General features: G+C 39.0%; 1 protein-coding gene across 1 annotated transcript in view; it reads left to right on the forward strand.

The window, feature by feature from the left end:
• Positions 1-18,212, forward strand: part of LOC120742314 (protein kinase C-binding protein NELL1-like) — a 287,587-nt gene that overhangs the window by 30,371 nt on the left and 239,004 nt on the right. Inside the window, exon 3 of the mRNA XM_040045578.1 lies at positions 15,259-15,409. Coding sequence (XP_039901512.1) covers positions 15,259-15,409 — 151 coding nt within the window. The remainder of the gene's footprint in view (positions 1-15,258; positions 15,410-18,212) is intronic.

The following is an 18,212-nucleotide window of genomic DNA, read 5'->3' on the forward strand; positions in this document are numbered from 1 at the left end:
TTATTTGCCGATTTGTTGCGTTATTCGACATTTAACGACACAGTGGCTGAGAGCTCTTAGAGAATGATTTATCATGAATATAAGGGTACAGTACTTATGGACGCTGTTAGTCAAGCCATATCCTGACATCATATTTTTCAAGTATGCAGAGCATGGCTAATTGAGACAAATAGCTGTGCAAGCAGTGCTGATGATAGGATGGAGGCTGTCTGGTTGGCAAGCCTGCTGGCTGGTGTTGTCCCGCTCTCGGATCCAGTGGATGGCTGTTTGTCATGTGGAGCAGTATGAAGAGGTAATTAAGCTTGGCTGTGCTGTGAATGTGTGGAACTTGCTGTTCAAGCTCCCCTGAATCTCCGCAGGGCCCCTGGCTATACAGCTGTGCATACCCTTAGAGTTAGCAACACTCCCAGCAGTGGATCTACTGGAGGCCTGGCGGATACTGATACAGCACCTCAACACTCTCTATGGTCCGCTAAATTAGCTCACATCTCAATTCCACCTATTTCCCCTGTGTGAATTTGTGTTCTTTATGTGTATATGTGTGTGTGTCTCGATGCTGGATGTGTACAGTGTGAGCAGTTTAAAGCCTGGAGTGCCAGCTCTGGTGTTAAAACCTGCCCACAGCAGAGGAGGATTGTGTAAAGCTGTAGGGGGGTGGAGCTGATTATGGATAGGATCTAAGCCTAGAGAGTTGTTAACAAAACACATGTGCACATACACACAGACACACAAATGCTTACAATATAGAGAGAGATTAGTCCCCAGTGGGGCTGTACTCGAGCAGCATAAATGCGAATATCTTGAGTTTTTAAAAAACTACAGTATTTTTACATTTAAGTGACTACAATGAGAACATGTTTTTTTTGTGTGTGTGTGTGTGGGAGGTTACCTTCGCATCTTGATGATGGGAAGAAAGTAAAAAGACAGCATCCTGCAAGATGTTTCTGAGAAAAAGCAAATCCTACAAAGGATTAAAAAAAATCTCAATAAACTTTAAATATATGGCGAACACTGCTTAAATACAAAGAAAAGTCTTTAATTTTGCAATTAGGCACAGTGGTGACTGAAATCTATTGCTAACATCTAAAAATGTACATTATTGGTTCAGGAAACTGAATGTTGAATGTGATCACTAAACTAACTTTAAAGACATTTTCGTATTCATGAGTCATTTCATGTTATTTCATAAAACTCTTTTGTTTTACTCGGGAACTTAATGTGAGCATGATGAATTTAAATTCATTCTGTTCAAGAGCCATCTCCTCTGGCAATAATCTCAGTTCTTGACACATGCATCTGCACACATATTATAACGCTACAAACAGTTCATCACCGGGTTCACCGGCTTACAGCACACACGTTTGAGATACAACGTGCAAATGTTGTTGCCCCTGGAGGAAATCAAAGTGGAAGTTCATTATTCTAACCACTATCTAATATCCCCCTTGCTGGATTATGCGCCAGTGTTTAGCATTATTTTTCTTTAAGTGACAAGTCGGTGACTCGCCCTCAGACGAATGGCCTTTATTTATCTGAGTTTCATCCTTATTTATGGTAATCAAGCTTCCCTCAATCTTGTGGCTCGTGATAAAGAACTGTCAGCTTGGTCAGAGCAGAGGCCATATGGGGTGGATCTTTTCGGTGGGCTGTCTTGTTGGATACGTGACACATGGTATCGCACCAATAATCTACCAGTTAGAACTTGCATGTTTACAGTCAGGTTATTTTCTTGCAAAGGGAAGGAAAGCTTGAACTGAATCATCAATGTTTTATCGATTCGTGCGTATGAATTTTTCAGCAGCTGGGGAGTTCTTGAAATGCAAGCCAAGTTGACTTAGGAGAAGCTTGCTGAGAGCTCTGCTGTGCTTGTAGGCTGTTTGACATGCACTCACAGTCTCTGTCACGTGCATCAAAGTGTACTTTTCCTTTGTTTTTGTTTTTTTTCTGCAAACACCATGCCAGTTTGTACTATAACTGAATATTCCTTACATTTATAGTAACTTAGCCACTTGTCGAGTTATTCATTTGACCTTTGTAGTGTCTCAATGTGTCTTTTTTTTTTCATTTCTTTCTGCATTCTGCTTCAGATGAGAAACTATGCACTGAATTTTGTGCAGCTTTGCTTCAACTGTAGGCAAAGCAAAGTGCCATCAGTGCTTGCTGTTGATGTACAGTTTTTTGTTTTAAACTTGAGTCTTTGACAGCTTTGTGTGTATGTGTGTGCATGTGTGTGTGTTTCTTTTATTTCCATTTCTAGTCATGCCTCAGTCCTTTATCTTGACTTCTAGCCCAGCCCTTCTTCTGCAATCGGGTTTCTCTCTGCTTTTTACTCTCTACTGCAGACCTGCCTTGAGCAGCTGAAAACAGGCTAGCTCCTCAGGGACGGTCTGCTGTGTACTGGATGGATGACTGGCTGGCTAGCTTCATGTGTGGAAGTACAGACTGGAGAGCTTCAAGTGAGGAAATAAAGATGACTACATTCTTTCAAGATCAGAGAGAGTGGGAATAACCCCCTGTGAAAGTTTACAAGTGACACATACATTTTTGCTCGCATATGTAAAGCTTCACAGTTGAGGGCATGTAAATGGCAGACGTGTTGTGTATGTCAGCTTTTTTTTTTATTACTATTTATTTTTTTCCAACATTTTTTAAGTAATTTGGTAGTTGACTTAACCCCCTTTAAACCTCCCCTTTCTGTTAATCTGATGGCATCTGAACATGTCAGACTCCACTTTTCAATAAATGCCAACATAGCATCCTCAACATATGCAAATTACTGTCAGTTTCGCACAAGTCGGAATGTGTGCATCACACTGACAGATATGCACGCACTAGATTACAATGTGAATGTCTGTCTTGCCTCTTGTGAGTTGCTCAGCTAGCTAAATGACACAGCAGTAACAGAAAAAAAAAACAGGGTTCCAAAATCTCATGCTTTTGGCTGCTTTCGGTCTTGCAGTCTGGTGCTTTGAGGAAGCCATCAGTTTTTTTTCTCTCCACATTTCAGCACTAAGAGTCGTCCATAAAGGGTGCAAAGCATGCAGTCTTCAGTTGCCAGGGGTGCAAATAAACCGCTTTTAACTTTTTTCATGTGTGTTGGTTTCCTTCATTCACATTGCTCCATGAATTTATGTCTATTTAAGATTAGAATATCTGCAAACTACAACTTCAGAGTTATGTCTTTACCACGTTGGAGGTGTGACAGGTCAGATTAACGAGATTCGCTAGTACAGGATCTGAAATTGGTTGGTTGCTTCCAGCCACTTTAGGAAGTTGCAGCTTTATAGCATGACTCGGGTTTCCCCCTGAATTTATTACATACCTGCAGGATCAGACAGCAGCAGAATTCATCCATCAAAGCGAGCAAGTTGAGTGCACAGTTGCACAACACCATAACATAATTAATTAGTTATATAATATATAATAAATTATCCCTGACATGGAGATCAGAAGCTAACAAACAATGACATGATGTAGTTCACTTCAGGAAGGTGAGCTGTCATACAGAACTGGAAGCTTATGAATTAAGGGGCATCCACATTGGAAGCCTTTCACGCGTTGTGCATCATTTTGTTGTTTATGGTTGATTTCCAGTGGACAAATTCAATGTAACTTTATCTATATAGCACAAAATAACAACAATAGTTTCCTCAAAGTGATTTATATTGTGAGGTAAAGACCGTACAATAATAGACTGAAAACCCCAACAATGAGATGGCCCCTTATGAGCAAGCACTTGGCGACAGTGGGAAGGAAAAATAATTTTTAACAGGAAGAAACCTCCAGGAGAACCAGCCTCAGGGAGGAGGAGCCATCTACTGTGACAGGGGAGGGAGACGGCACAAAAGACACACTGTGGAAGAGAGCCAGAGAGTAACAGTTAATGAATACAGTAAATGCAAAGTGGTGTATGAAGACAAGGAGAGTGAAAAGAGGTGAGCGAAAAAAAAATGCTTGGTGCATCATGGGAGGGTCACCTGATCCTACCCAAACCTTGCTTGCATCGATGCTGAGAATACTTTATGCTGCCAGTTGCTATTTTAATCTTTATCACTTGAAGTCGCTGAACGGCACCAACACTGCATTCTCTTTGGTCACCATGTCACTGACATTTGCCTATAAGTTAGGCGATGATTAGGGAATATAGGACGTAGTTTCTCCAATTACAAATGCAACTATTAGTCACTAGCCACCAGTGTTGGGAAGGTTACTTTTAAAATGTATTCCATTACAGAATACAGAATACATGCCCCAAAATGTATTCTGTAACGTATTCCGTTACGTTACTCAATGGCAGTAACGTATTCTGAATACTTTGGATTACTTAATATATTATCATGCTTTTTACAACAACGTGAATGTACTATTGCTGTGTGATTTATTACTATTACTGAAGGTCCGCGACTCCGAACTGTAGTAAAGGGACCTCTGACTAATACGGCGGGGTCCCTGTCAGCTCGTAGCCGAAAAATAGCTTTACTTTGTTGTGTGGCTCAACTTTTCTTGCGAGAGACAGAGAGAGGCGTTGAAAGACTGCTCCAACGGAACTTATTGTTTTCGGAGGAAAACACGAACACGGTGTACAGTCGAGTCTTAATAGCTTACTTACAACTGGGCTCGTCAGGCACTCTTCTTGGCTGCAGTGGTTATTATTATATTTACATGCTTCCAGCTCCCGTTTTTCCTCGATGACAACTCGTACCTTTCCACTCCCCTTTTTCTCCCTCCTCGCGCTCACAGACCCATAACGTGTATGGCAGTCCATTCTCCCTGCAACACGGACTACACTGCCCATGATGCTACATTCTTTAGAGCTATGCTTGTAGCATTCAGCCTGTTAGCTTAGCACAACAACAACAACAACAACGAAAAGGCGCTCTCTCACCCAGGAAACACACAGTCGCAGAGAGAGAGAGAGCGTCGCCCTGTAACCATGGCAACCGTAACGCTGCCGCCTGGAACAACAGAACATCACAGCTGTTAAACAAAACCCAAACAGTCCTGACCCGCCACAACATGAAACAGGGAAGTACCGCCGTGTAATCCATTTATTTCAACAAAGTAACTGTATTCTAAATACCACCTTTTTAAACGGTAACTGTAACGGAATACAGTTACTCATATTTTGTATTTTAAATACGTAACGGCGGTACACGTATTCCGTTACTCCCCAACACTGCTAGCCACTAAGTGATAACATGCAAAGTATGCCATGGGATGTACTGTCAAATGTAATATATAATAATGTGTTAGTAAGTCATTCCCACATCCCACTGTCTCTCAGTTGCGGGAAGAACATTAGTTGTCACTCAGCTGTGAAAAACATTAATCCATGTAAAAACTTTAACGTAAAAGTGACCACCTTACAAAACTGATTTAAGTCAACTCTGTTACAAATCTCACAATTTCGTGTTACTGCTGTTAGCCAGTCAAACTGCTTGAAAGATAAAAGTCTGAAGCAGCAGAAGCAGATGTACAACTTTAAAATGTGTCAGGGCAAAAAACGCCAACAACAGAGCAAGAAAGATAAATGGCGTGCACACGATAAGTCTTCTGACAGGACTGATACTAGTTTGACTCGAGATAAATGATATGCATGCATATAGGCTTTGAATACTAATATGCAAAGCAGATGTGTTTAATTATTCAGTGTATAATTAATCTTGATACTCCATGAGCTTTGGTTTGGGGCTTTTTATTTCAGCACTCTGTATAATTTATTTGCTGTAAAGACACTAAAACAGGTGGCTAGCCAGTCAATTATGAGGATGAGTGAGTGAACTCGCAGCCTACAAAGATCCATTCTATTGGCCCACCGCTGCCCTGAGTTCTGCTAATTGGACGTCACTATTGGCCCAAGTTCACAGATTTGAAAACCAGGCCAAATGTGGCAGGCATCTCTAAGCCAAAATCATCTCACATTTGGTTCTCCAGTGCCAAAACGCAGCCAAATGTGCCATTACATCATAACTAATACTTAATAGCTTGTATTAAGAATTGAAATCAGGAGTTTTACGATAAAATCATCAGGCAGTGAGTCAAAGAGTTCAAGACAAGACAAGAATGAGAATGACACAGAATTTAAAAATTATGGAAAGAATATAAGAAAAATAAAACAATTAAATGAAAAATAAAGTAAATTTTGTCATTTAACCATAGTTTATCAGTCGGGTAGAAAGGTAGGTGTGGAATTGATGTTTTAAAGATTTCAGCGTTTCCAGCTGTTCATAGATCCAGCAGCGGACTATTCCAGCAGCTTCTAACATATATGCTAAAAAATGTGAATAGATGCTATACTGAAGGAACAACATGCAATGCTTTTGAAAGAAATTTAAGAATGAATTTAAAAGAAAATTTGGAAAATTATGGGATTGCCATGCAGGGGTGGACAGATGTCATGCTTCCTCACCTTCTGGGCCTTCAAAGAGTTCGGGACTTCTGAATCTGTCATAGCTTTATACTCTTTTTTTTTTTTTTTTTTTTTTTTTATCATATAGCCTTTAAAGATTCAGGTCGTTTCACACAAAAGACGCCATTAGTTCATTTTTGTCGAATGTAGTTATTTCTTTCTAGGTAATCTTTTTATACTGTATTTTTTTTTCATTTGTTTCGATTGCCCATGCTGGGGAACCTCCCATTTGTTAATTCTGTTTTTCATACATTTTCAGTATAATCCATAGCTGTCAAATGTTGTGGGTCTTGCAATATTTGCAATGTTATTAGGATTAACATGATCCAAACTGCTGAGTTGGTGAGTACTTTGCTGGATAACTGACACAAATTTGGGTTCTGTCAACTGCATTTTGCCTTAAGAATGACTGATAGTGCTATGATGGTCAGTGAAAAATATTTTTCACTTTTGCTTTTGTTAATGTTACTTACAAACATCACTCTATCCTTCGTGGGTTCAGTTAATTGGCTTTAACTCATGCCAGGAAACTTTGATGTGTTGTTCTTCTCTTATTATCTCTCTTGCACTTTTAATGTTGTTTCTTACTGTAACAGAGCTCTGAGCAGCTGTCAGTAATGGCAAATATGTTGATGTTAGGATTGCAAGCCTAAGACAGCCAAAGATGCTCTTTGATCTGATGCTTGAGTACAGATGGTCTGTTTGTATATCTGCATAAATAGATTTATCGTTCACTTTGTCCAGATAAACATTAGTTATTATTCAGGACTAAAGCTTTGCGATGAGTTTTAGGCTAGTATGAAAAATTGTAATGGACTTATGTCTCAGTGATTTACCCCCCCCCCCCCCCCCCAAAAAAAAAAAAAAAAAAAAAAAGACAGACTTTCGACTATATAACCTTGGGATCAGTGAAACTGTGGGGGCTAAATCAACAATAGTTTTTATTGTTTTTGCTCACACTTGTAGGCTTTCAAGAGCTTGTCGTCCTTGCTTAAGATGCGTGTAGCCAAAGAACAAGGATCAGCCAAAGACCAAATTCTGGTCTTTTTCCACTCTATTCACACAGTGCTTCTGTGCTTGAACCAAACCAGGAGTGAAAATTAAAAATTAATATAAAACTGAGCCACATTTTCTTGCTGTTTGTGTTAGTGCAAAACCCTCTTTAGGAGTTAAAAAGCTACTGCTGGGAATCACTGAAGAGATGCAGTTTCAGTTTTGCACCTCTAAGATGAGGACACAGATATTTTTATGGCTGGTCTTATTGCATATGCAATTCTCACGTTATTCTTGTTGACACAGAATTAACTCAGAATTCAGATTTTTATCTCAGAATTCTCACCCAGTTCTAGACTTTACCTCAGGTAAAGGTAAACCTCATTTTCACTTTCTTGTTGGAATTACGTCTCTTAGAATTCTAACTGTCTCATCGGAAGACTAACTTTTGCCTCAGAATTCTATCTTTTCAAAATTGTCATGTTATTCTTGGAATATTGACACAAAAAATTCTCTTTTTTTCTCAGAATTCTTACCCGGATCTCAGAATCCTTGGAATATTGGCACATAGAATTCTGACTTTTACCTCAAAATTCTGATTTTTATATCAGATTTCTCACTTTGTCCTCAGAATTCTATTCTGGGCTTTTCCTCAGAATTTTCACTTCCTTCTCAGAATGCTGCCTCTTAGAATTCTGATTGTCTTATTAGAATACTAATTTTTGTCTGAAAATTCTCATGTTATATTTGGAGTAACAATACACAGAATTCTCCCTGTTATGTCAAGATTCATATTTTCATCTCAGAATTCTCACCTGGTTCTTAAAATTCTGGACGTTGTCTTCGAATGATCACTTTCTTGTCAGGATGTTCCCTTTTAGAATTCTGACTGTCTCATCAGATTGTTTAGTTTCATCTCAAAATTACATGCATTAGGTTTCCTTTGCAGAATGCAAGAGTATTTAAAACAATCATTCAAACATGATTTACTAAGGTATCTGGCAGGCTTACTGTAGACTATCTAGCCTCTTTCACTTATCCTTATCAGAGTTGTGTCACCTTCAGTGACTCTCAGTAATACTGGTAATTTGATAAAACAGAGCAAACTGGACATGAAGCGGCAGAGGAAGAGGCAAGAATCCCAATGCAAGATGCAAGTCAGATGTGTGTTGCATTTGTCATTATAGGGAGTAGGAGGTTTTTTTTTTCTGTACAGTTAGCCAGTTGTTTAGTGATGACGAATGAACCTTGCGGCTGGGTCCAAACTACACTGGGTTCTTTAAGGCTGTTTTCTTTTCAACATGTTTTAATGCTTTTTTATCTTGTTCTATTTAATCTGAACAAGCCCATAAAAATAGTCAGTAGTCACTGTCAGCCTCTCTGGGTTTTTATTACCACTATTCATCTGCAGCACGTTTTAAAGGTCAATTTTAAACCTTAGGATGTAACTACATCCAAGTGGCTCAGCTTTTGGCAGCCACCAAATACTTGATCAGGTCAGAAAATAATTACTCTGAGGCTAACAAAGATTTGAATGGGTACATGAAATGGAGAATCAGGAATTTTTCATAGCAAGTAATCCAAACCATTGCAACAGTATATTAATAACTAACCTCATATTGTGGATGAATTACCCCTCTACAAACTTCTAACTCTGTTAAACTTCATAAACCCTGTTGTCATGGATGTCTGGATGCTAAACTGTATTGTTACACCCTGATAGAGCAGCCACACTGATCATTTTATTAAAGATGAAAGAATTTAGACAGTTTTTAACTCTCTGTAATGCTGCAGTGTTTGTTTGACTTGACCTGAAGAGGAGTTTGGACGTGGAAACGGCTGACAACATCAGATCAGACATCAATCTGACATGGCATTGGGGGGGCAGTGCAGACGTTTATGTATGTGCAATGGCAACTTAATTAATACATGTATGGGTCGGGACCTCACTGTAAATGATCTCCCTCTACACATCAGGTAAACTATTACATGTAGATTTCAGGTTTTTAGGGTGGCATAGTTTGCAATCCAACCTCTGGATAAATCGTGTGCTCTGAGAATAACTGTTTCAGACACAAAAAAGACGATATCAACTTCCTCTTACTTGCTCTAATTATCCACTGCACTGTATCTGGAGAGAACTACGACCTGTGCTTATGAACCCTCGTTAGGGTCTGGTCCTTTTTAGACCTGCTAATTTCGTTGTAGAATGCTAGTCATTATTGACGTTAAGCCCAATCAACACCCATGCAGAGAAAATTTCCAAACAATAAATCAATCAAGTCTTGATAAAATTATTGAGAAACTAAGCTCTGCCACCTGCTGCTTGGATATCTTACCAACAGGTTTTCTTAAAAAGGTCTTCCCAGCCATCAGGGAGGATCTGATCCTAATAGTTAACGCATCCCTCCTATCAGGTGTTTTTCCCAAAGCCTTAAAACAGCAGTTATCAAACCAATATTAAAGAAGAAGAACCTAGACAGCACACTAATGCAAAACTACAGACCAATTTCCAATCTCCCATTTATCTGTAAAATTATTGAAAAAGCTGTTTTCCAGCAGTTAAACAGCTTTCTCACAATGAACAACCGCTTTGATATTTATCAATCTGGTTTTTGTAGGCACCACAGCACCGAGACAGCCCTCGTCAAAGTGTTCAATGACATCCGTATAAATACTGACCGTGGTAAATCCACAGTATTGGTACTATTGGACCTTAGTGCGACGATTGACACCGTTGATCGTGATATATTACTGGAACGTCAAGAGAACTGGGTCGGACTCTCTGGTACGGCACTCGATTGGTTCAAATCCTACATTAAGAACAGGAACTTCTATGTGTCAATTAGCCAATTCTCATCACAAAATATAGAAATCACATGCGGGGTCCCCCAGGGCTCCATCCTAGGGCCCCTCTTATTTAGCATTAACATGCTCCCATTAAGCCAGGTTATAACCACCAATAATATTAACTACCACAATTATGCAGATGATACTCAACTTTATATCTCAATGTCACCAGGTGATGTTGAACCTATCCAAACTCTTAATAAATGCATTGAGCAAATTAACAACTGGATGTCTCATAATTTTCTTCAACTGAACAAAAACAAAGCTGAAGTACTTATCTTTGGACCCAAAAACTAAACATGGAGAAGCAGCTTTTAGTTTCTATGCTCCTCACATCTGGAACACACTATCGGGAGAATGCAAAGCTGCAGAGACACTGAAGTCTTTTAAGTCTAAAATTAAAACTTACTTATTTAGACTTGCTTATGAGTAACTGATCTTATTATGGCTTTTTACTTGCTTGTTGATTATTGTTTTATTGTAAATGCTTTCTTGTAAATGTTTTTTTGTATTTTAACCTTTAAAGTGATTTATGTTCTTTTTTTCTGTTTTAATTTTAATCATGTAAAGCACCTTGAATTGCCTTGTGCTGAAAGTGTGCTATACAAATAAAATTGCCTTGCCTTCATGATTTAGCTGTGTCTTTGTTTATTAATGAACACATTGTTAATAATTGACCTCCAGAACTTTCTATTTCTGCCTGCATATTTTTGTGATACTTATCCCCGTCAAGTATACTTGGATCCAATGGATTTTAAAAATGGTCCCTGATTGGAGTCAGCGCTAGCCACTTGGATAGAAGTTAATTGTCTTTTAAATTTAAGGTATTTTCCCCTCTAGATGTAACTGATAATGCATTTGTATGAGAACGCAATGTTTAGGAGGCAGCGCTAGCATGCTGACATGCAGATGCATATTCATGTTTCTCCCACTGAACAGCAAAGTGTGACTTTCTTGCTTGTTGCTGGCCTCTTGGACTCTGCTCTGATCTACTTTGTGCCTTTGGCAAAGAGTTGAACATAGTACAGTAACGTGCTTATCTGGCTGTGACATGGGTTTTCCATATCTGGCCAGCCAGGAATCTACATGGACATGACTGGCTGTATCTTTGGTGTGTACAGTCTCTCTGGGCTGCACCTGAACTCCTGTTCCTCACTGACACTTAAAGAGGCCATCTGTAAGATTTAGCCAAGCTGGGGGAGGACCCGCCAGGCTCCTGATTAAAGCGATGAGCTGTAAAATTGAAAGGGAAGGGGGGGGGTGACAGCTGGCTCCTGCCTGCTACACTGAGCTTCATCTTGTCTGCGGGGAGACGAACCTTCCTGGTCTACCTGCTCCCCCTGTCACTGTAAATGGGTTTGTTTATGTCTACACTGTCAAGACTGCTATATGGTAGACTGCTAGAATTCCTCGCTTCAGTTCTGCTCCTTGCATACTATTGATCCATCATAATTAGTCGACTGTTGAGTCGTTATAACACTGACAGCTTTTATTGTTTGGATACTCTTTGTAATTGTGGTTTTCACTGTCATTTTAAGTGAGAGACGTTTGCTAAAATCTTTGGACTGTGTGTGTGGGAAGGGTACGTCAAACCTGTAAATGTGAAAGTTAGCATTTTGTGGTTCAGTCTTTACACAGGCGTCTCTACATGTAAGCAGCTGGGATTTAAAGCAAATTATAAAATTGTTATAATTCAATGTTTAATATGCATTTAAATGTTGAATATTTGCAAACATAAACTATATTTAATTCATTTAAATGTTAAAAGCATTGTATTGCAGAAATGCTGAATGCAAATTATACCTTTTCAGCCTTTAAAGCGTCAGTGTGTCATGAAAATCTATTGAAACTGTAAACCAGGATTTGAAAGCAAATGTGGTGATGGCAGTTTTTAACTGCTGTCAACTGTGTGCTCAGTGGAAATGCATGAGTGAAGACTTGGTATGATAATGTGATGACTGAGATGGCAATTTGCAAAGCAGGCCTACTCATAGCAAAGCGTCACAAAATAGAAGTCAGAATATCTTTTCTTCCTGAATGACAAAATCTTCTCTACTGCTATCAGTCAACATTTGCATTAGATCATTAAACTTGTTTTCTAATGTAGCTGGCCTTTTCCCTTAAAAATAAATTCAGTCTACAAAAAACACAAAACAAAAAAGATGTTGAATGGTTGTCACACTCGAATCCCCTCATTTAATTTGAGAAAATTTCAAGAATCAAACTGATCTTTAGCTACAAACTAGCTAAGGTGAAAAAAATGCTAAATACTTAATAATTAATAGTGTTTATATTCAGAGCAGTTTTCCTGCTACAGTGGAAGGAGCACGCTAAGTATACTGTCTCATAAATTATTTTATTAACATATTTTTAAAGTGCATAGAAATTTTATGTTGTGAAAAATCTTTTTAAATTTGAGAAAAACACAGTTTAGGTTATGTTTTTGTGAAAAGTAACTTGTGTGTAAAAAGTCTGTGAAGATCTTTCTTGACATGTCAAAATACAGTAATATTTGATTACGTAGCGTCCTAACTTTTAGGGAAAAGTTTAGCTAAAAAGCTAAAGGGAAGAAAGAGACCAGGCCTCCAACCTGACAGAAGAAAGTCGAAAGACTGTCAGGTAAGAAAGTAAGTAATGAAGACTGGAGATTAAGAGAACAAACTAAAAGAGTTGAAGCAAAATGTCATAACAACTTACATTTCATGATTTCATGATTATTGTAGCTGTAGCTACCGAATATGTGTTCCATGCCTGCTATATTAAAGCTAAAACTGTGCCTGCTGCTTAACATGCAAGCTGAAGCATGTCCACTGTTACTGCTTTGGAGAAAGTGTTCATCACTGAAGATAAACTACTGTTAACTCTCATTCTCAGTTGCAGTCAAACTCATTTTGCACAAGAAAAAGTATCTGCTTTGGTTTGTTTGCTGTTTGTATTGAGTGGCGCTCATTACGACAATTTGCTGGTATTGATCATAGCTGTGAGGAGCGCGAACGTGACTTACTACAGCTGCTTTCTGTATGAATTAGGATTTTACTTGTCTGTCAAGTGAAGGAAAGAAAAACATGAAATCTAACGGTATCTTCACATCTTAAAAACTGTGCTGTATCTCCATAGATTTGAAGTGGTGATCTAATGACTGAATCTGTTCAGGGAGCCTGCATATCGAACCGGAGGGGTGCGGGTAGCTCTCTCTTAACAGGGCTGTGATGGTGAGGAGGCTAAGTGCGAGGTCAGGGAGGCCACTGTCACCCTGGGGAGGTTTAAAAGCCATGTGCTGAGACAACCATGCGCTCCTCCCCACTGGACTGTCTGTCAGCTGACTACAACTGGGAATGTGGAACCATGGCAATCTCTCATTCAGATTTATCACTGTGATTATCTTCTTTTTGGGTTTCTTACCTGTATTCAGATATACTGAGCAAAATATTACAGCCTGCCCTGCCTAATGTGGTGTTGATCCTCGGTATTATGCCCGTAAAAAGCATCAAAACACAGATATCTGATGCCAAAGTAAAGTAAAGCTGCTTTCGGCTGCTCCTTCATTCACAATGAGTCGTGACATCACCATTCCACTACGCTCTGAAGCCGCACCAAAGACCAGTCAGGGAGTCCTTTAAGAAGTCCTTTAAGTTGTGGGTAATATATGGGCTTGTTTTAGCTTGAGAGGTCAGTGAAGCTGGCCACTAAGGGATTTAGCTATTGTTTTGACTTGCAATGTTGGCCTGGAAATGATGAAAGAATGCATTTTTTACTAACAGAATATTGAACGTGGGAACATTGGAGCAGAGGAATATAATATGTGATACTTAATTCACAATTTTAATGCTCTGTTTTTAAACAACATAGCTTAACTATTTGACCACCAAGATAGATTTACATAGCTAGTAATTAACTTTAAGGAAGTGCATCCTAATGCCACACCAGGAGAGTTTCAAAGCTGACTTTTAAGGGAGATAACAATGAAAAGCATGTGACTGAAATGTAAACATATCAGCAGGCACATTGAGAATATGCCTAGTATTAGTTCAGGGAGACCAGAAATTTAAGAAATTCTCAGAACCAACCCTTCTACACATCCAGATAGCAAATAGGACTAGGTGTTGAAGCTGTTTTAGTGTGCCTCAGATATTGTATTTCTACAAGCTGCTTTGCAACCCACCCCTTTTTGCTGTTGTTACTGTGTTGCTGCTGCTTCATGTTTTGTTCTAAAAAGAAAGGGGGTCTGTCATTTATCTTTGGTGGCACAAAGCTGTGCCACTAAAGGTGAATGACTGCAGACAGAATATGAATCTTCTTTTGACTATAGTGAACCTCATTAGACATATACATTTAGGCTAATATGTGAAATCCTTGATGTACGATAGCAATAAGAGTCTATTGAAGAGTTTAAGGCGTGCTGACATGTTCTTGACTTTTTTGTAACTGGTCATGTTTTTTCACTTAGGTTTTCTCCCCTTCGGTACAGCTGTTATTTAGGGATAAAATAGACTATGATTTAAACTTACATAAATAAGTTTAAATCACAATTACTATGAGACCGAGATTAGAAATTAGTATAGTTATATTTATTCAAACTATGAACTTGTAGGGAAGAGAGCTACCCGAATGCAAGTGGATATGCCAAGGGAAAATCTTGATTTTTGCTGGTTCTCCTTTATCTTTCTGTCTTTAAGGGAACATAAAGTTCTTTTATATCACAGACGCACACACACACATCTATGCAAAGTTTGCTGTCTAAGCATGCGTATGAAGCTGTGGATGAAGCCTGCTGGCATCAACAGATTTTTTTTTTTTCTTTTTTGCCAGACAGAACTGCCAAAGCAGTTTCAGAGATATTTCAAAGTGTAAAGGTGTTACTTTGTGTTTCGCCATGTGTGATTAGCTCACTTAATATGTTGCTTGCGCTTTTGCCAAGTGTGCACGGAGGAGGCAGACGGCACATCGCATGTGAAAAGAGTTGACACAAGCTCATGATTTCTTTCCATTTCATTTTATTCCTTCAGATGTTGGGAGAGCAGTTCACGCCCCAGCACACATCACAGAAAAAGTGGTACAGCTGTTCAGGAGTAAAAGTGAGTTTACCTTCTTGGCTTCCATCCAGCAGAAGTCCTCCACGTCAGGAGTCATATTCTCCATCCACGAGTCAGAACACAGGTAATCCAGCTGTAATCCTCTTCATTTTGGCCCATGGCTGCTTTTCTGTATAACTTTTCTTCCATGGAGTACAGAGCGTGCTCGTTTTAAATTAAACCTAGACTGGATTTATCATCTTACTCTTAGCTGTTTGCAGAAGGCTGTTGATGAGTAAATTAAAGAGCAGTGTACTATTACAGCATTACCAGTGTAAGCCAGAGCATGATGGGAGGCCAGTCACTGGAATAATAGAGCCCTTCAACCAGTACACTATGGGCAGAAAGATAATGTTCCGTGTTCAGTGTTCATAAGATCACTGTGAGGTATAAAGAAATAGAAAAATTCAAAAAAAATCTTTAAACCCCTTCTTTCACACAATGCTGTATAAACAACCATATACAAACGTGGAACATATGGCCTTGTAATTGAGCTGCTGTGAACTACCAGTATGGGAAAAAGCTGATTGTTTTTCTTGACAAAATGTGGGAATATTTCTAATGGCTTCTTAGTTGTTAATGAATTCCTGGCAGTGGATTGTAAGGTTTGTCCCTGAAGGCGATGTAAGATATCAGTGAGTGGCAGCAGTGAGATCACCCTGTGGCCCCCAGAGAAGCTATGAGTTGTTTGTAAAGGGCAGGCGACAATGATTTTCCTCCTGTGCTCTAAAGGTAAAAGCCTTAAAGTTCTGTAAAACATGTCGTCCAAGTGAGCATGCGAGGTAGAGATTATAATTTCTTGCTGAGGATCAATACGAGGGCAAAATTGCACACAATGGGAGAGTGAAGTTGAGCTGGTCCTCTAAAGCAAGGGAAACAAGACATACAGTTGCTGAAAAGTTTTAATAGATGTACAGCGCTATGCAAAGGTCTTGAGCCGTGTCCCGTTTCTTTATATTTTGCTAGGAAAATTGACTGGTACTTATATAGTGGGTTTCTTTTTAGTTTTAAGCTCTAGTGAAAGTCTCATTTACCCAGTTCTAATCTTTTCAAAAAAGCAGTGTATGTGTGATCCTCAAGATATTTGGTAAAAAAAACTTAGGATCAGTATCTTGCCTAGAGAAATTATGACATGAGCTGGGGATTCATCCTGCAACTGGTAGACGACCCACTCTTCCAGATGATCCACAGCTGTCCCACATTGATGTAGTGACTTTTGTAAAAAAATATGCGTAAACATACATGAAAATACAGTATACAGGGGAAAACAGAAGTTGTACAGTCCTAACACCTTTATTCTTTCACACTGCCTGCACTCTCTTTGGTTGAGCTTTACTTTAATTCCCTTAAATAGGAATTGTCTGGAATAGTTCTCCAGGCTTCTTGAAGGATATTTAAAGTTCTTCTTTGGATGTTGTCTGCCTTTTGTTCTTTTCTGTCTTAGGATTATCCCACACTGCTTCAATAATTGTGAGGTCCAAGCATTTAAGTTCTATCTTTAATGGTTACAACATTAAATGTTTCATTCATGTTAACCCAAGATATTGCATCCATTCAATGAATTCCTTTCCATATAGGCAACATGATCTTAAATTGGCTGATGATATAAGCTTTGGTTTAAAGTTTTTATGCATGGAAGTAAAGAATGAGTTCTTCAGGACATCTTTTTTGAGTACTCAGCCTAAGTATATTGCAGTGTATGTCAGTGCCTGTGTACTTATTTCTTCAAGCACGTAGTACTGTATATGATCCACACCTGAAGAGAAATGCGCTGCCCCCTACTGTGCTTTAAAGGTGACCCTTAGAGTTCCTTTTTAGTCCCTCTTCTTCTCTCTCTTTCTTACTTTTTTTCTCACATTACCTTCAGGCATAATTGCTGCACAGTGGGTTGGCCGAACAACAGCAAGTAAAAGCTAAATGGGGCCAGATGACTGTACTGCCCTCCTCCTTCAGGCACAATGACATGCTCTATGCAACATATGTAGCCCTGAGGAGTGCTGGGACTAAGCAAATGTTGCATTAAAGGCCCTCAGCCACACTCAAACACACCCAGTTAGATATACTAATTGCTAAGCCACTTATAGGTGTATATTGCTCTAAAAATGTTCAGGATAGGGCTGTCCCACCAAGAACTAATGTTGTAACTGCATTTACACATATGTGTTGTTTTACCAGATTTAGAACAGTCTTCCAACCCAAACACTAAAGTACATAATTTATTATTGGCATCAAAAGTTGCCAGTTGGTCTGTATTCCCAAACCTCTATTTCAATACTAGCTTTCACTGTTCCTTCCACATCCATTTCAACTTATTCATGACTTTTTTACTATTCCATGTCTTCTAGTGCTGTGTTTAAGGTTTAGTTGGATTTAGTCAAAACCTACTTTAAGTCAAATGTGTTTCATCGTCCATTACCTCTATGTCTTTGTCGGGTTTTGAATTGTCTGTTCACAGTGAGATCCATGAACACACTTTATTACGCAGTAATGAAGATACTGCTTCTGGACAGAAACAGATCAGGCAGGCATTATACAGATTTCTTAAAAATTTCAGTTCAATTCAGTTTTATTTAGTGCCAAGTCATAACAGTAGTTGCTTAAAGTGTGTTATATTGAATAGCACCTTAAGTACAGTACCTGCAGTGTTAGAAAGAGCTCCAGCAGAACCAGGAAGGCGGCAGCTATCTGCCGGTTGGGAGTTAAGGGGAAAACAGATGAGAGAAGAGACCATAGGGAGACAGGACAAAACATGAACTATGGGAGAAATTTAATGCCATACAGTAGTAGTGTATAAACATGCGTGGAGTGAAAGGATGGGAGTGGAACAGAAGTGCTCAATGCATCATGGGAAGGCCCCCAGCAGCCTAAGCATATAACATTAAAACTAA

The sequence above is a fragment of the Simochromis diagramma genome, unplaced genomic scaffold (genome assembly GCF_900408965.1).
Source record: "Simochromis diagramma unplaced genomic scaffold, fSimDia1.1 OVJJ01000079.1, whole genome shotgun sequence".
NCBI lineage: Eukaryota > Metazoa > Chordata > Actinopteri > Cichliformes > Cichlidae > Simochromis > Simochromis diagramma.